The 19539-nt window shown below is 50.6% G+C and overlaps 1 protein-coding gene across 1 annotated transcript in view; it reads right to left on the bottom strand.

Moving 5' to 3' along the window:
* The window catches only part of KSR2 (kinase suppressor of ras 2), a 410482-nt gene that overhangs the window by 94003 nt on the left and 296940 nt on the right, over positions 1–19539 (bottom strand). The window contains 2 exon segments of the mRNA XM_029922908.1: positions 10001–10084; positions 13617–13686. Coding sequence (XP_029778768.1) covers positions 10001–10084; positions 13617–13686 — 154 coding nt within the window.

Here is a 19539-nt window from a genome sequence, read left to right as displayed (position 1 = left end):
TTCCCCTCGCCCCTGGCAGGTCAGTGGGGCCAAGCTCTGGGGCCGCGACTGGTAAGAAAGAAAAAAACAACCCAACAACAGAGGGGAACAAGGTTGGAAGGGAGCGTTAACATAGAAAGCACACCGCAGGCTCCAGCAAAATAATGAAAGATGATCGGGAAAATCCAGCACGTCTCTCTGTAAGAGGATATGCTGCAGGGAAGCCATGGATTTATTAGCTGCTGGAGATCCCCTCCCCCCCCATCCCCCACTTGTCCCAGAGAGGAGAGAGTGACCACGGAGTCCTCTTGGTTCCTAGGACCTGCAGGTGCTCATCAGAACACAAAGACCCGCTCATCATCTTTATTTTTAATTTTTTAAAATGCTTTTATTTATTTTGAGAGAGAGAGAGAGATGGAGTATTAGTGGGGGAGGGGCGGAGAGAGAGGGAGACACAGAATCTGAAGCAGGCTCCAGGCTCTGAGCTGTCAGCACAGAGCACAACGCGGGACTCGAACTCAAGAACCCTGAGATCATGACCTGAGCCGAAGCTGCATGCCCAATAGACTGAGCCCCCCAGGCACCCCCTGTTCACCATCTTTCAATTCAAGGACTAGAGGAGAGGGTAGCAGGCTCGGGGAAAGAGGAGGTGAAAAGTTACTAGCTCCGGTCGGGGTCAGGTTGAGATCAGATTTGCATCTTCATTCTGCCTGTTTAATTCAAGGAGAAGCAGAGAGGGGCTGGCATTTGTTGCTGGCCTACTGTGTGGCTGGCCCTTTACCCATGGAAAGTGGTCAAGAGTCTGGGATCTCGAGTCAGAGAGACCGGTGGTTTGATGGGCAGATCTACCCCCTGGGAGACTTCAGATTTACTCCTGAAGGCCTCCGCTTCCTTATCTGTAAAATGGGGAGGAACAGATCCTACCTTTCAGGGCTGTTCCAAGGATTATATGAGATCATGCATGTAAACTGTTTCACAAAATGTCCAGCACTTAGTAAGCCCTCCAAATATGATATTATCAGCACTGTTATCATCACACACCATGCCCAACTCAGCGTCCAGCGGAATTATTTTTTAGTTGTTTTATTTACTTTTATTTTTTTTTGAGAGAGAGAGGGAGGGGCAGAGAGGGAGAGAGAGAATCCCAAGCAGACTCTGCACTATCAGCACGGAGTCCGATCCGGGCTCGATCTCACGAACCATGAAATCATAACCTGAGCCGAAATCAAGAATCGGATGCTTACCTACTGAGCCACCCAGGCGCCCATCCAGTAAAATTATAATCATCCTTCCCATGCACATGTAATTGGACCCAAAGTTTTGCACGTAATAGGTAAAAACTCATATAAAGGACCGTGAATTCCCATTACACTTGTTGCAAAACCAGAAATGTTTCTATTAAAGGAAAAGTAAGTTCAGGCTTCAAGCTGGTGATCTCTGAAATGTACGCTTATAATTATATCCTGCCAATATCCTGTGTGTGGTATAAATTCCTGAAGCTTCCAGGAACTTGGCAGCAGCTGCAACATCAGCTCATCAGCTCCTGAGTCCTTCCAGGGCTGGGAAAATGAGGGCACCCAGTTGCTCAAACCAACCATGGCTTACTCCATACTTGTCTATCCTGTCACCTGTGGCTGGAGTCACTGTGCACAACCAGGACGTTTTCAGATAAAACATGGTATTGATGCAGAAACACAGATTAGGAGAACATACAGGGCAAGAGAAGAGCCAATAAGTACACAAAATCCAAGTAGAAAGATCCAATGACAGAGCCACGGCTCCTTTAAATGAAAATTAGTAGAGGTGCCTGTGTGGCTCCATCGGTTGAGCATCTGACTTCAGCTCAGGTCATGATCCCTCAGTTCACGGGTTCGAGCCCCGCGTCGGGGTCTGGGCTGACAGCTCAGAGCCTGGAGCCTGCTTCAGATTCTGTGTCTCCCTCTCTCTCTGCCCCTCCCCCACTCTCTAAAGCAGCACTCTAGAACTGAATTGTAAGTATGCCACAGTCCCGTCGGCTGGCCATGACTTCACTGTATAAACCGGAGCCAATTCCACCAAGGGTGATTCTGCTCCCAGTGGGAAGATCTGGCGGCATGTTTGGTTGTCACAACTCGGGATGGAGGGTGTGTCTGTGTGTCTGTGTGGTGGGGGTGCTCCTGGCCCTTGGGGGGTGGAGGCCAGCAATGCTGCTACTTGTCCTGCAACGCACAGGGCAGTCACCCCAACAAGGAATTCTCAGGCCCCAAGTTTCAGTGGTTCTGAGGTCAAGAAACCCTATTATAAACGCTTGAACATATCTTAGATGGTTCAGAATATCCTAAAAGACAAACAGGGAATAAGAACTACAGAAAAGGAGGAAATGTGCTCCATGTTCCAGAACTTTCCCTCACTTCAACCCATGGAGGTGATTTAGTAAGTAGGGTTCTCTTCCTTCTTTGCATTAGTAGAAAATCCATTTCTGCAATTTAATAAATGCTGAACAACTAATCGAAAGATTCTGATTTGAGGGAATCCTCAAGTCCTTAATGTGACTGGTGCCCTCACGTGTCCTTGGACCTCATTTTACTTCAGAGAGGTTTAGTAGCTTCCCCAGAGTCACAGAGCAGGAAGCGGCAGAGCCAGGACCTGCAGGCAGCTCTCTCTGGACCCCGCTGTTGTTTTATTCTGCTAAGTTGGGTTCCTCAGAATCAGATCCAGAGATGGGTATCGTTGTGAGTGGAGAGAGTTCCCCAAGAGAGGCTTCCATTGTGGAGGGAGCAGGATAAGAGGCGGGGGAGATGTGGTTTCAGGTGACTCCGGGCTCAGCCTGAGCCCTCCGGGGCCCTGGGCTGTGAGTGGCTCCGTGAGCAGGCTGGCCTCCTGCATGCTGGGCACCAGCTGGTCCCTGGCCCTGAGCCACCCCGGGGAGGGGGAGGCTTCCCCCCGGGGACCCTTGGGGTGAGCCTTCAGGGGAGGTGTCAGGTGTGAACTGTTCCCCGCTGTGCCTGCAGGACGGTAAATGAGGTGGGCAGAAAGGTAAGCAGGCCACCAAGATACATGTGGGCGAGGGGAGACTGTGCCCAGTGGCTGCTAACTTCCTCATTCTGTCTTCAAAGCAGAGGACAGAGCAGAGCGCTCCCTGGTCTTAGAGAGAAAGGAGTCTTAGCATCTGCAAGGCATTCTGACTCCAGAATCCCCTCCCCCACCTCCGTCTCAGGCTGTAAGAGCAGGTGACCCGGGGACCGTCAGAACCCCTGGCTTCTGCCTCCTACTTCACTGCCGGAAGCAAAGGTGACCCTGACACCAGCACTGGCCTCCCCAAGGCCTTGCTCTTGGCAAGCGACCCACTCCAGCAAGATGATGCTCCAGGGTTCAAGGAATGGGGTTGGATGGGGAGTGAGCGGCCCCTACCCAGGCCCCAAAGCACAGGAGGAGCACCCACAGACCCCGGCGGAGGTGGCCTGGTGGGGTGGTGCACGGCACAATCATATTCCCTGGCCGCCAGGCCCCAACCGGGACAGACAACTGAAAAATATTCTCGCGTCCTTCTAAGTCCTGATCCAGGCTTTGCCGGTGCCTGTGTGCTCGCCCAGACCCCCCTTCCCCCTGCTCTACCTGGCTACTCCCCACTCCTCCCGCACGGAGCCCCGATGTGGGGCTCGAACTCATGGACTGTGAGATCATGACCTGAGCTGAAGTCAGACACTCACCTAACGGAGCCAGCCAGGCGCCCCTCCTCCCTCAAGACCTCAAAGGCCCCTGGGACAGCTTCCCCTGATGCGCATCATGTATGTGCCCCCCCCAGCCCGGTGCACCCATGCACGTTCCCCCTACAGTAATAATTACTTCCCTGCTTCACCCCTCCCTGTAGAGTCATGTTCCTCACTCACACTTTAGTGCAATACTGAGTCCTCTGGGAGGCTTATTAAAAATGCAGGTTTTGGAGCACCTGGGTGTCTCAGTTGGTTAAGCGTCCAACTCTTGATTTTGACTCAGGTCGTGATCTAACGGTTTGGGGGTTCGAGCCCCACCTCTCTCCCTCTCTCTCTGCTCCTCCCCTGCTCACTCTCTCTCTTTTTCTCAATAAATAAATAAACTAAAAAATTTTTTAAATTGCAAGTTTCTATGCCCTATAGCCAGAGTCTGGGCCAAAAAGTCTTGGGAGGGGCTCAGATGTGACAATTTTTAGCTTTAAGTCACTGGCAGTGAGTGTGAGCATCTGGAGGGCAGCAAACGGGTCTCTTTCGAAAACCTTCGAACTCCAAGAGGTGACGCAGAAACGCCCCTCACGCCACACACTGAGGCAAAGCTGCTGACGGAACCGAACATGACCTCAGAGAAGGAGTGGGGGGAGGGGAGGCTAAACATGCAGGACAGACAATTCAAATGCTGCTTCTCCACTGACAGTTCTGAAAGACGTGCCCCTCCCTTCCACACCCCTCCACACTCAGTCCACGCAGTAAGAACAAACAAAACCAAAAAAACCCCCACAAAACCCAAAAAACACACGTACACACAAAAACACCTTGGTTGAAACTCTTGTTCCCTACAGCGCATGCCACCGAATTCACCACTGTGCACTGTCCTGAAACAAATGCAGGCAGGACTGGACAGGTGTCCCGGGAACCAGACCTCGGCTCCGCAGAAACCTGTGGAGGGACCCCAAGGAGGAGGAAAGATGCAGACCAGGCAGGAATGAGGGCCGGGAAACCCATCAGCATCTTCTGCAGCTGAAGCCACAGTCAGCAGACAATGCGTGGATTGTGCTGACATCCGACCACTTAGAACGAAACTCCATTCCGCGCTCGTGAACCTATTAGATGAAAAGTCCTCAATTCAGATAACTGCAAATTGCTTTCTGAGCATAATTTCCTATTAGTTCGCTAATCTCTCTATTCAGAACGCCAACAAGACAGCTGATGATAATTCCGGAGGAAGTGGCCATTAAGCCGAAGCAGGAGGAAAGGGGGTTAGATGTTTGCAAGTATCCTGGCTTCCTGGGTGGGGGGGACCCCAAAATTAATCCGTAAAGTTAGTAACAGTAGTAGCTTTCGTTTATGAAGTTCTTATAATGTGCCAGGTACAGGGCTGAGCGTTCTACCTTACTTAGCTCACTTAATTTTTGTTTTGTTTGTTTGTTTGCAATTTTTTAAAATGTTTTTTATTTATTTTTGAGAGAGAGAAAGAGAGAGACAGCATGAGCAGGGGAGGGTCAGAGAGAGAAGGAGTCACAGGATCTGAAGACAGGCTCCAGGCTCTAAGCCAGTGGTCGGCACAGAGCCTGACATGGGGCTCAAACCCACGAACCGTGAGATTATGACCTCAGCCGCAGTCAGACGCCCAACCAACTGAGCCACCCAGGTGCCCTGCAATTTTTTTTTTAAACAATCTAGTGAGGTAGATATTATTTTCCTCTTGGGACAGAAGAAGAAATAGGGCTCAGAAGTGGTCACACAGCTGTTAGTGGAAGAGTCAGGATTCAAACACAGGTGGGTGTGTCTGACCTACAGTCTGGGGGTTCTAATCATGCCTTATCTGTTTGGCTTATCACACAAATATTTACTGGATGAAGATACTGAGAGATGATGACGAATAAAAGTCAAGTTTATAGGATTGAGGCCAGGAGACGAAACAGCACAAAAACCTGAAAAATAGTTAGCAAACATTGACCAGTCTATAAAACACACACACACACACACACACACATACACACACACACACACATACACACACACACACACACACACACACACACACAGAAAAAACCCCAAAAAAACCACCACCAACAAAAACCAAAACAACAGCAAACAACACAAACCCCAAACACAAACCTCATATGCTGAAATGTCAGGCTGGAAAATAAAGTTTGATTTTTGCCAAACTACTACTTTTATGCAGAGCAGTGGCCCTCAAAATGTGGTCCCAGGACCAGCAGCATCAGCGGGGCACCCGGGAACTTACCAGAAACGCAAATTCTGGGGCTCCCTCTCAGACCTGCTGCATCAGAGACTTTGGGGCGGGCCCAGGAATCTATGTTTTCACATGCCCTCCAGGGGATTCTGATGCATACACAAGTTTGAGACCCAGATCTAGACAATGAAAATCAGCTCTAACAGGGGATTTTTCTCAAACCTTAACGTGTACAAGAATCACCAGAACAATCTTCAATTGCAGAGTCTGGTGCAACAGGTCTGGGCATAGCCCGAGAGTCTGCATTTCTGAACAGCTCCCCGGTGCGCTAATGCAGGGACCACTGTGAAGTCGCAAGGGTCCAATCCAATCCTTTTCACCCAGGGAGTTCCTAACAACAACAGAACCAACATTGCTTTAGGTTTAAAGCAAAACAAAACAAGTAAACTAAAAAGTCACTGCCTTCAGGGCAGCTTCTAGCCCCTGACTCTGGGATGCTTTAAGGGAACAGGAAATAGCTACATTTAAGGGAACACGAAATCCTCCCTGAGCGCTCTAGTTAAAATCTTAGTCCTTACCCCCTCCCCCCCTCCCTTCACTGTTTGTTCCCCTCTTTAGTAAGCGCCATCCTCTGCACAGATGATCCATTTTACTGGGTCCCCTGCTGCCCCTCCCCTCCCCTAGGATGTAAGGTCCATGAGGGCAGGAGTTTTGTGAGTTTTACTCCCTGTGATCTCCCTTCCGCCTAGAGCGCTCCTGGCACATTTATTAAGTAGTCGCTCAATAAACAGCTGCGGAAATGAATGAGCAGTTCTGTCCATGTTTTCTTTCTTTCTTTCTTTTCTAATTTATTTGTTTATTTTTGAGAGACAGAGAGAGAGACAGTGAGCAGGGGAGGGTCAGAGAGAGGAGACACAGAATCTGAAGCAGGCTCCAGACTCTGAGCTAGCTGTCAGCACAGAGCCTGACGCGGGACTCGAAACCACGAACTGTGAGATCATGATCTGAGCCGAAGCCGGATGCTTTAACTGACTGAGCCACCCAGGTGCCCCGGCCCATGGTTTCTGAAAAGCTGCCTCCCCTTTCTCCATGCGGACTCTGTGCAGTACTGCCTGTCACTGCTCTGTATGCACGCACGTCAGTCCCCCCGAAATTCATTTCTCTATAGGTGTGTCTTCCCCTCAACTCCTTGACAATGGTGTCTGCGTGTTTATTTCTGTCCCCCATCCAACCCATCTGGCAGCCCATGTGTGTGTCCCAAATTTTGCCAATCTTCGAAACCACGTAAAAACTGCAGGATTTGGTTCGTGGAAGAGCGAATCCAAACCTCAGCTGGTGACAGCAGTAAAAATAAAGCCAGCTCATAATTACGTACTAGAGATAGCTCTAAGCTCTGTTGTAGTTACACAAGTACCAAATTGTTGTAGTTACACAAGTGTCCAAAAAAACCACCGGAAGCACGCCGGAACTTCATAGCAACTCTGCTTTCCCTGTCCTGGCAGCTTTTCTGAGAGCTGAGCAAAGCGGTGAGCTCACCGGTGCAATCCTAACACGGCTTGAATTCTTCTTACGTAGCCAATCTCTGCACAACGTGGAGCAAGGAAGAATGTTCTTTGACAAAACACCGTAATCGAGGGCAAGAACAATTCACTGGCTCCTTCCAATAGCCCTACTGAGGGCACCAGCCTCAACCCACTTTGCGGAGGGGAAAACTGAGTCCCGAGATGACAGGAAGGCTCTTGCTCAAGCTCACACAGAGAATGCAGCAGTGGAGCTGGGACTCAAACTCCTTTCTGGTTACTTCCAAAGCCTGCGTTTCGCCTCCGCCGCTCCCCCAGAGGCCTCCCCCAACCCTCGGTGGGGTCTGAGTCTTGGTACATTACTTCTGGAACAGAGAGCAGAGCAAAGGCCCCTCAGAGTTCCGCCTCTAGGGCTGAAAATTAAAACTCAGTAATTCAGGGGCGCCTGGGTGGCTCAGTCAGTTAAAGCATCCGGCTTCGGCTCAGGTCAGTTCTCACGTTCGTGGGTTTGAGCCCCGCGTCAGGCTCTGTGCTGACAGCCAGCTCAGAGCCTGGAGCCTGCTTCAGATTCTGTGTCTCCTTCTCTCTCTGCCCCTCCCTCTCTCATGCTCTGTCTCTCTTTGTATCAAAAATAAATAAAACATTAAAAAAAAAAAAGTTTTAAAACTCAGTAATTCAGACTCACCGGCTCCCTGTCACCCAATTACCTGACTTCAAAGCCTCCACTCCGCAGGTGTGAGGATGTGAGAGCTGAGGTCCCCGCCTCATTATCCATGTGCGACTACACATGGATGAGACAGCCCCCCACCCCCACCCCGCCCCGAGCCGCTGGTGTAGGGGCCGCACAGACAGCCTTCAAGTTGGACTCCAGGGCCTGGCCTTGGAGTCAGAAAGACCAGAGGCCCCCATCCTGATGAGCCAGGGTCTATGGAAGACCAAGGTGGGGACATGAGCCTCCAAAAGGTTATGCTTGGTGACTTCTCCCCACCCCGCTTCTGCCAGGGAGCTTCTGGACCTTTAGGGGTTGGAACTAAGTAATCCTCCCCAAGTCCATCACGGGGCTGAGACACCCCGGCCGCTGGGAGGGGAGGGCACGCCAGTGCTGCTGTCCCCTCCTTCTTCCACTGAGGGGAGGGATGTTGGTGGGGGGAGGGGGAGTTGAGGCGGGGGCTGAAGGAGCCCGAATGGGAGTTCCCAGCCACGCCTGGACAAGGAAAGAGGGACTCCTACATCCTATGAAACTAAACGGCTCCTCTAAAGAGGAAGGGGGAGAGACAGCTGGGGAGAGTGAGGGACACAAATCATGAGAGACGACTGAATACTGAAAATGAACCACGGACTGAAGGGGATGATCGTCATGGTGGGGGGCACCTGTGGGGAGAAGCACTGGGTGTTATATGGAAACCAATTTGAAAATAAACTATTAAAAAAAATAAAGCAGACAGATAGATGCGTTTCCATCTGTCACCCTTAGCTATAGTTGAATAATATCGACAATTTTATAGGGATTGGAACGGAGAGATATTTCACACACGCTTACGGAAAGAGAGAGGGAGGCCAGGCAAAAAGGCACTTGTGACCCCTGACAGCGGACAGAGCTCTGAGCCTGGCACCGGGCTCTGTCCTTTCCTGCTGATTTGTTGAATGCTTAACACACACACACACACACACACACACACACACACACAAACGCACATACACACGCACAAAGTAGGAACAGAAATGTGAGGTGACTTGCCCAAGGTCACACAGCTAGAGCATCAGTGAGCCAGGATTTGAACGCATCTTACTCTCTCTCCAGAGCCCATGTTGGACCTCAACTTTATGCTCTTACCTCCCTGCCTTTTGCCAGCCATGACCTGGAACACGTGTGCGGAAGTAGGGGAGGTGTGTGAGAACCTCAGAGCAGCATGATGCCACAGAAGGAAGGGGGGTGAGTGGTCAGGGCTGTGTCCTCTCAGGCAGGTGACTTACCCTTGCCGAGACTCAGCTTTCACATCTGTAAAATGGGGAGCATCAGAACACCGTTCCCCCCGCAATCCCAACCCAGAGGGGAAAAAATGAAGCAGAAAAGGACTTCATAAACTCTAGCTCAGGAATTGGCAAACTACCGCTGAGGAGGCGAAGCAGCCCGGCAGCACAGTTATGTAAATAAAGTTTTATTGGAATAAATGCATTTGTCACACCTGTTTGTTTACGTATTATCTCTGGTTGTCTTCGAGCTACGTGGCCTGGCTGTGCCCAGGTTGAGTGGCTGTATTAGAGACCCCTGGGTCTGCAGAGTCTAAAGTATTTACTATCTGGTCACCTAGAGGAAGAAAGCGCGCCAACCCCTAATCTTAGACGCCACGAATCTGCAGCAGACGGCCGTGCCTCAGCAGACAGTGCCGAACATTTCCGGCACCATCCATCAGCTCTGGTTCTCATTCAGAATTGCTCTCCTTGACCCCTTGCCCAAGGGCAGAGGTTCACTTAGGACACAGTCCCGAAAAGCGGGGCAGGCAATTCTCCTGCGAGCTGAGGAATCAAACCTCCGTAAGCGATTTCAAAGGCCCGCATGGCTCCAACGGCCATCAGGCCCCCTGCAAACACTGCCCGGTGCAGCCACTTACTTGCAATTTTTACACTTGAGGCCAAAAAGCATTCCTTTCCCACAGACTGTGCACGTCTGAGACATCCAGTACTTGGTGGAAAACCTGTGGAAAAGAGACAGAAAACGTTCGAGGCCAAGGTGACGGGGACAGAGCCATCTCTTAGATAGGACGAGCCTCTCAAAGGGTAAGGGCACAGGCGCTAGAGTCCAGCCTGGCTTCTTCCGAGATGCGTGACTTCATCAAGCTGTTTGGACCACTGGGGCCTCAGTCTCCCTCTCTGTAAAGTGGGGATGATGCCAGTATCAGCCTCACAGGTTGCTGGGCGGATGAAACAAGGGTGTCCCAGTGCCTGGCACGGAGTCAGTGCTCACTCAATTGAGCTGGGACTATATTGTCACCTGGACATTCGTGACACTCCTTTGTTCATTCAACAGGTATTGCCCAGTGGTCTGCCAAATGCCAAGGTCAGTTCTGGGACAGAGTGACAGCTGAGGGGCTAGAACTGCCCTTGGAGGACCTCACAGCAAGGTGGGCCCCCCGGGGATCTGGCAGACCCATCCCCCTTCCCTGCCAATCACATCAGCTGGGGAGCTTTAATGGGGGGCCTCCCCCCCCCCTCAAAGAGCTGAGGCCTCAAACCAGAGCAGCCGAAAAGAGTCCTAATGCGAAAGCTCTTTCAGACCATCGGCTCATCTTCCCCCACCAACCGCCACCGCTTGGTGCCAACGTGGGGCGGCTTGGACGGCTCTGATATACAGTTGCCAGGCGGGAACAGAGGGGCACACGATTAACCTCCCGGGGCTTCCGCGGCCCCTGGGATGCCTTCCACCCCCGAGAGATACCAGGCGGCAGCCAGGCTGCCCAAGAGAAGTATTGAAGGTTGTCGGGTCAGAGTTAATTTTCATTTTCAATTTTTGCCACTTTCAGTAGGAGTTGTATCTAATCTCCACTGCCTCTGAGTGTCAAAATGAAAATCAGGAGTGATTATGTAACTTGGTGCTTGAGAATTTTGAGGGCAGCCCTCTGTTGTACCAACTTGCTCGATTTGGGTCAGTCGTTCTTCAAGCGGAAGGAGGCGCAGCTCAAAGCTATGGAGGCAAATAGCAATATCCTGAACAGAGACTCTTGTGCCTAAGAAAACTCCCCCTCCAGTTCTGGACTGGGGGGTGGTTAAGCCTTTTTCTGCCCCTTCCACAGGGCCAGTGGGGTTGGCAGGGTCTACTTTATGGGAAGTGGCAGCTCTGAGGAGCGGTGAATTGACCTCTGGTCCACCCCCCAGCCAGCAATGTGGGGATGGAGAGGAGGCAGCGTGAGCTTTGTCGCTTGGAGTTCTCTCTCTTTCCTTTCCAGTCCTCTCCCATCTCTGGGCTCAGCTCTCTCTCTTTCTGAGCTCTGGCTCAGTTGACTCTAAGGACGGTGGATGGAATGGGATTTTAATTTCACTTCTTCACCAAGGCTGGGTGAGTCTTGGTCTCCCCTACTGGCATGGAGCCCTGGTTACACTGGGGTAACAGGGCTCCCCAAGTCCTGACTCCACTAAGAAGACATTTGTGATGCCCGAGGCCATCATCCTTGCTGGAGAACATGAGGTACCACCCGATCTAACACTAAATTGCTATAGCCAGGGGATGGGGCAATCCTAGGGTCAATCCCGGGGTGAGGCTGAATCAGGGGTGTGGCGGATTCGGAGGTAGAGCAGATCAGGGGTGAAGTCAATCCAGAGGCGGGGCTGAGTCAGCAGTGAGGCCAATTCAGAGGTAAAGCTGAGCCAGGGGGTGTGGCCAACACAGGATGGAGCCAGAGCAGGGGTGTGGCCAGCCCAGATTGGAGTTTGAGCCAGAAGTGGGATTAATCCAGGGGCTGAGCTGAGGCACCAGCATGATCAGTTCAGGGATGTGGCCAATCCAGGGGCGGAGCTGAGCCAGGAGTGAGGCCAATCCAGGGGAGGAGCTGAGCCCAGGGTGGGGCCAAGCCAGGGGTGGAGCTGATCCAGGGGTGGGGCCAACCCAGGGGTGTGACCAATCCAGAGGCGGAGCTGAGCCAGGAGCAAGGCCAATCCAGGGGAGGAGCTGAGCCCAGGGTCGGGCTACGCCAGGGGTGGAGCTGATCCAGGGGTGGGGCCAATCCAGGGGAGGAGCTGAGCCAAAGTGGGGCCAATTCAAGGGTGTGACTGATCCAGGGGCGGAGCTGAGCCAGGGGTGGGGCCAATCCAGAGGAGGAGCTGAGCCAAGGGTAGGGCCAACCCAGGGGTGGAGCTGATTCCAGGGCGAGGCCAATCCAGGGGTGAGGCCGACCCAGGGATGGAACCGAGCCCGGGGTATTGGGAACCACACAAAAAAGGCCCTTCTCTTTGATGCCTTTCTCTCTGCATCTCACTGCCCGACAACTGACGCATCTACCAAGTATTTCACACCGCTTCCTCCCCCATTTTCTCCTTTGGGTCTTAACAACTATTCTGTCAGCATATTTCTTTGAAAAAAGTGTTGACAAGGTGCCATTCCAGGACAGAGTGTGCTCATTCCCACCTCGGCCCACCCGCCCATGGCGACAAATCTGCCCCTGGCACTGGCCCTCCCCCCTCAGTAGCCCCAATCCCATGAACTGTCATGATCTGTTACCCGTCTAACCCGCCACTGCACCGCCAGCTGCCAAGGGCTCCCTACGCCTTGCTCAGGCACGGAAATTCTCTACAAATACTAGGGCAAAGAATCCATGAATGAGTGAATGGGTCCCCAGGCTAGTTCCCAGAGGCCTCCCGGTTCATACAAAAAAAAAAAAAAAAAAAAAAACCTCTGAGCAGCAGTGTCCAAAGGACACAGAGTGCCGAGGTCAATTAACTTATAGACCCATCCCTTAACCGTGCAGGGCCTCAGTTTCCCTACCTGTCAAATGGACATGATCACATTTGTGCTACTTATCCCACTGAGTTTGTGAGAAGCCTGTGAGGGTAATGACATGGAACGTAGATAGTAAAATCTGTAAAGTCAAATAACTGCTTATAAGGGATGTCTAGTAAATACAAGTCTCCTTCCGGACAGGACAGGTGTACCCCTGGTGAAGTTATTCCATGGACCCACCAGGGCTGCAGCCCCGGGCCTACCCCTCAGCAGAGAGTAAGTGTCTCTGAGTTCAGTATTCAATCTTGTCTTCTGGGTGGGGAGCCCCAAAATTAGGCTGTAAAAGCCTTCCTCTTGAAGGTAAACATTACCGTTTACCAAGTAGTTATTATGAGCCCTTTGCTTAGCATTCTACATGTTATGTCATTTGATCCTTAGGACACTCTAAGGGTAAAGCACAATTATCTGATGAGAAAACTGAGCCTCGGAGAGGTTAAGTCACTTCCTCCAGGTTGCAAAGCTTTACTAGTGGTGACATGATCACAGGACAGTCTGACTCCAAATCCCTGGCTTGTGACCATTGTGTGCTGGTTTTATAAGGACTAGGTTAACAAGAAGCAGACCTCTCAGTCCCTGGGGGGACACAATGAGGTCTCACTTGGCAGAGGAGAGAGGGGCATGGGGACAAAGGAGCTGGGGCAAAATATCTGCCCGGCCTCCCCCTACGCTGGCGGCCACAGGTCCGAGTCTTCACTTGCTGGGAGGTGGGCGCCTGCGCCCCCAGGAACCCCGCCTACCTGTGCTTGATGGAGTTGCCAAGGTCTCTGCGAGGGATCTGCGGGGACCAGCGTGGCACGGACAGAGTGTCTGCAGGGAGAGAAGAGGAGAGCCTGTTACACGGAGGATCTGAGTGGGATGCGCGCCAGCCCAGCCCCACCAGGAACAGGGAGGCTCACCGGCTTCAGGAAGGACAGTGACCACCACCATCACTTGCTAAACCAAAGCCAAACGGAACTCTGGCTTAACATGTGTCACCTTGACTTCAGCAAGGTCCCCTGGGCAGGGCAGCCAAGGAGTGCCTTGAATGAAAATGAGCATTGCTTCCATTTATGGAGTGTCACTGTGCCAGGCTCGTGTTAAGTGACTCACAGGCTTTCGTTCGTTACATCCTCAAAAACGCCCCGAAGATGGGGGGTTGTTAGCATCCCCACCTTACAGACAATGAAACTGAGGCTTGGAGAAAGGAAGTCATTTGTGCAAGGTCACGCACCCTGGAGGCTATGCAGCAATGCGGGTCCAGATTTGAGGGATTCTAGATCATATGCCCTTGTGTGCAAAGTTCTAATGCAGATTTCCAAATGCCAGGCATGCACGTCCCATTTTCCCAGTCTTGTTGTGTCCTGCCCAGCCCACAAAATTACTTTCTTACTATTTAAAGTTAGCTCTTTTTGTTTAAACACACTTATTTTAAAAGCACTCTATATAGAAAACTAGTATCACTTGCTATATATTGTCAGTGACTCTTTAAAATATGTCCAACCACATACCATTTAAACTCATGTTAAAATAGGGAGATGGATAGATGAGGAGTGGATGGACGAGTGGGTGGATGGACAGATGGATGGACTGGTGAGTGGATGGATGGATGAGTGGGTGAATGGTTGGACAGGTGGGCGGATGGTCAGAGGAGTGGGTGGATGGACAGGTGGGTAGATGGGTGGATAGAATAGTAGGTGGGTGGGTGGATGGGTGAGTGGATGGATGGATAGATAAGCTGATGGATGAATGGGAATGAGGAAGAAATAATAAATTACACAGACTTCAGACTGGGTGCCTGTCCCCATCTGGTCTTTCCTTTCTTGCTTCCGGCTAAATCCCAGCGACCTCTATTATCTCTCCACCTCTGACTGAGTCCTGAGACTTCTCTCACAGAGGCTGAGCACCAGCCGCCATCTTGACTCCACGACCCTCTCAGGCTGCCCCCTCATCCCTCCTCCCAGACCTCAAAGGCCCCGGGGCAGCGGGCAACAAAGCAGAAATGAAGCAGTCCCGCCTGTGAAATCTTCAACCAGCGACTGGCTGACCCACACACCAGCTCTCATTTCTCAGGCCAGAGAGATGGAACCAGCTTCCTGTTTTCGGAGCTGGGAACACACACCTCATTTTTCACAGTGATTGTTATGAAGCGCGTGCTCCCTGGGAGCCTGGCATGTCTGAACCGATCAGGGAGCATTTAACCCCCAACCCGCTCGATCCCGTCCTCTGTCTAATGACGCTGCCCACAGCCCTCTGAAAGCTGTTCCCAGGACCCCAATTCCACCCTTATGCAGCTGGGACCACTTCTAGGCGAGCTGGTGATTTTCCAAGCCCAAAGGGTGGAGAAAACCCACAAGAGAGACAGCATGATAGATCAACCAGCATCGCCAGTGGGATCCCCTCTAGCTGGACTGAACATTAAATGTCGCCAAGTCCAAGCCATTTGACCATTTGTTTCCATTTCTGAGGGAAACAAAAAGACAAGAATGAAAAATGAATTTTTAAGAAGAGCGAAAGGGACCATTCTTTCCATTGCCATCTCCTTTGGGGACTTCGCTCTGATTCGGAAAGACAAGACGGATGCCACTTGCTCACTCCTTAAAATGTGTTCTCCTGCGCAGGGGTGGGGGGGAGGACAGATGGGACAGGGCTGCTGAAGAGAGTGTGACCGGGATCTCAGACACCAGCCTCCGTGTGGGGGATCTACAAAACTAGGAGCACCAAACGGGCCTCATCGCGTGGGACATTCGTAGTGGCTGTCTAGAAAACCGTGTTAAGAAAGATTCTGAGGCCCAGCAGCAAAGAAAACAACGGTTGATTAGCAATGTCTGGAGGGGTGCAGAATAAGGTCGGGCCGAGGAGTCTCTGGATGTTTGCCGCTCCCACAAGGACAGGGACCACACCTCATCTCTGCATCACCAGGGGCAAAGTAAGTACTTCAGCTACGTTTGCTGAGTCCAGGGGTATGAAAATAGAAGCCCTGAGTTAACTGATCGCTCAATATACATCAGGCGTTATGCTGTGCAGCTCGTCCCTGGAAACTGCGCCTCTGTGCAGTCAGCGTCCTCATTATCCCGTACAAAGGAAGACACGGGCTCAGAGAAATGCAGTGACTTTGCTAAAGGTCGCACAGATCGGCACCAGCAGAACCTCAAGGAGTAATACTGTAATTGCTCCCAAGTCCTCCAAAGGCCCCTACACCAGTGCTCTCCTCCAAGGCGACTCCTGCCCCACCCAGGGCCCAAGCAACACTATTGGGAAATGATTCTGGCCATCACGCTGGGGCTGGGAGGTGCCACTGACATCCAGTGGGTAGCAGCCAGGGACGCTGCTCAACATCCTACAACGCACAAGCCACAGCCCCCGCACCAAGGAGTTAACTAGCCCCAAATGTCAAAGCGCCAAGGTTGAGAAGCCCTGATCTAGAATGTCTGCTTCCACTTCTGTAAGCACCTCACATTTCCCCCCACCCCACAGCCCAAAAGAAACCAAACTGGTACTTCTGAGCCTCAAGTCTGCAGAGAACAAATCCTCTCTTATTATAGACACATCTTACTTTTAGATTCATATCCCAGTTCTGCTGTTATTCTCAATTACAGCACCTTCTCAAGAAGTAGAAGTAATTAAGTTGAGTTGTTTGGTTTCATTTCCCAGGATCTGGTGGAAGGGGTGAGTCCTGTCAATTACATTACCCAGCCACTGCCTCATTAGTCTGGAGCAATAATAACCTCCACACGGGTTCGTCCGTGGGTGTGCAGATGTGAACTTTCAGATCCTCTCTTTACTTTCTTCGTGCGGATTTCATTAAACTTGCCAACGCAAGCCTTAAAGCAAAGGAAAACTGTTTGAAGGGAAGGAAGGTGGGGAGAAATCTATGAAAATCCGGACCTTATCATAAGAGAGAAGGCAAACAGCATTTACAGCAATTAAACTGATATAGAGACTTCTGTTTAACAATCAAAGCGCCTATTAAGATGTCTCCATAGCTGAACAAAAGCTTCTTTTCTTCCCTAATTTTCTGATAACAAATCATGCAGACATGGAGGCAGAACTGTGTGCATTCCTGGTGCCTTCAGTCCCAGGGGTAAAGTAATAGAAATGTCTTCTCAGCGATTTCCATTTCTAGTGCTCTAGTGCAAGGGCTCCTCTTTCCTAAAGGTACCCATCTCTGCTCCCTCAGAAGATCCTCCACACAGAAAGAGGATAATCCAGGAGGCTTCGTCTTTGAAGCCCCCCTCAGGAGCCAGACAGACAAAGAGAAGCCTCTTGACACAAAGAACCGACATTAACAAAGCATTCGTGGTACGTAGAGCTTTAAAATGAGAAACCTGGGCTCTGACCTGGTGGGAAGGAACTCAGGCTGATGGAAGAGTCAGGTGTTCAAAAAAATATCTAAAAACATTTAACAGATCGAGATGGAGCCCCACATCGGGCTCTGTGCTGACAGTGCGGAGCCAGCTTGGGATTCTCTCTCTCCCTCCCTCTCTCTGCCTCTTCCCTGCTCACGCTCTTGCTCTCTCGAAATAAATAAAAACCTTAAAAAGAAAAAAGAACTTAAAAAAACAGGTGATGATAAAGCAAAGAAAGAGGAAGAGAAAAAATAAGAGGAAAAAGATGCTGGAGACAAAGATAATGAGAAAGAAAAGAAAGAAGAAAACTAAAAATAAGTATGCTATGTGTTGGACATTATCGTGTGCCGGGCACTGCATAATAATAATATTAATAATAATAATCCCTTGACATCTATTATCTCTTGTAATCCATCTACTATAGTACATGAGGCACGAGAATGCAGCAGCTGGTTTGACTGGCCTCATTTCACTAAGTAAATCAGGATGCGACACCATTTGCCCAAGGTCACACAGCAAATAAAGGCCAGGACTGGGGTTTTTAATTCAGCTTGGGTTCGACAAATGATAGCCAATTTCATCCCCATTTCATAGATGGGAATACTGAGGCTTAGAAGCAATAAGCAATTGTCTATAACTAAGAAGTCACGGAGTTAGGATTTGAGCCACAGAAAGAAGAAACTGGATGCTTCTTGTCCAGACTGCTCTCCAGATACACAGCATTCAACCCATTCCTATATGTCCATGCCTTCTCCTTGTCTGGAAAGAGCAAAGGAAATGATGAGCGCTGCCCTTTGTCAGCTCAGGGAGGAGCTCCGGGGGCGTGGGAGGTGGTAGAATAGTATGTTGTTCGTTTCCGTGGTCACTCCTGCATTATTCAACAATATTTTGTTGAGTAGATTATGTCCACACCCCTCCCCCAAGATGCCCTAATCCATGGAACCTGTAAGTACGTCACCTAACAAGCAAAAGAGATTTTGCAGATGTGATTGAATTGAAGCTTATCCAGGGGAGCCCGATGTAATCAGAAGAGTCTTTATATATGAAAGAGGGAGGCAAAAGGGCCGGAGTTAGAGGAGATGTGACAGGTGTGGCCTCTGGGGATAGAAAGGACAACAGTCAAGGAAGCTAGAAAAAGCAAGAGAACAGATTCTACCCTAGAGCTCCCGGAAGGAGCCAGTCCTGCTGACACACCTTGACTTAAGCCCCATCAGCCTGCTTTTGGCCGTCTAATCCGCAGAACTGTAAGGTAATAAATAGGTGGTGTTTGAAGCCACGGAGTTTCTGGTAATTTGTTATGGCAGCCATAGGAAACCAATACAGCATCTGAGCCTGGAGTCTAGAGGGGGAGTCAGATAGTAAATAAACAAAAGCCCAAGGTAATTTCAGACAGCGATACATTTCGTGAGGGAAATAAAGCAGTAGGGGCTTTGGGATTTGGTTTAAGGCGATGCGAAGGAACCCTGAAGTACATTAGAACAGAGTCCGGATGCCGTGCTGGGGGGCGGGGGAGGCGTCCCATGCATTTATGAGCTCCCTCTGGTGGCCAAGGGGAGAATAGTCCAGTCAGGCTGGGCTCCCTCCGATAAAATAGGTGCTCCCTGATTCCTCCTCCCCCACCCTCCAATTCTCCACCCCCACCCATATCCAAAGCATCTGCTCTGACCCTTACGAGGCCATTCTTCCCCCAGTCCAGGCCTTTCCCACTTGAGCTGCCATCATCCCTCTTGCCGCCCCCAATAAAAAATCCACACCACAGAATAATCAGCCCCCACGGGAGCAAGGCTCGGTCTTTCTCTTTGGTATGTATCCCAAGTGGGGATGTGCATCTTGAAGCCATTTCTTTACTTAATCCAAACAACCCTATGGGGTGATATTCCTAGTTGAGAAGTAAGGAAAATGAAAACGTCACTGTTCAAAGTCCCACAACCAGTAGCTGGTGTACTTTAGGATTGAGCTCAGTTTCCAATAAAATTAAGGCCTTGCCATCCATCCCTACCCCATACAGTCTCCTGCTAGCGTGTCTCCTTCCGAGCCAAGTGTAAAAATTGTTTAAGCGATGCGGTCCTAGATCCGGAAAAGACCACAAGAAGCTGTCTGTGCAGCCTCTGAGCCTCTCAAACCCTCTTGGATATAAGCTATGCTATCCGTAAAAATTTCCGTGGAGATACAGACCTCTGGGCACAGAAAATCAGCAATAGTCATGGCTATTTATTGAGCACCTACTGCATGGCAGGCCTCAGATTAAGTGCTTTAGATGTAATATTTCATTTACTCATCATAACCCCATTTTAGGCCGTAGAGCTGGGGCTTGAGTAGGGAACCGTCAAATCCA

This window comes from Suricata suricatta, chromosome 14 (assembly GCF_006229205.1).
Source record: "Suricata suricatta isolate VVHF042 chromosome 14, meerkat_22Aug2017_6uvM2_HiC, whole genome shotgun sequence".
Taxonomy (NCBI): Eukaryota; Metazoa; Chordata; class Mammalia; order Carnivora; family Herpestidae; genus Suricata; species Suricata suricatta.
This window is presented reverse-complemented; position numbering and strand designations above follow the sequence as displayed.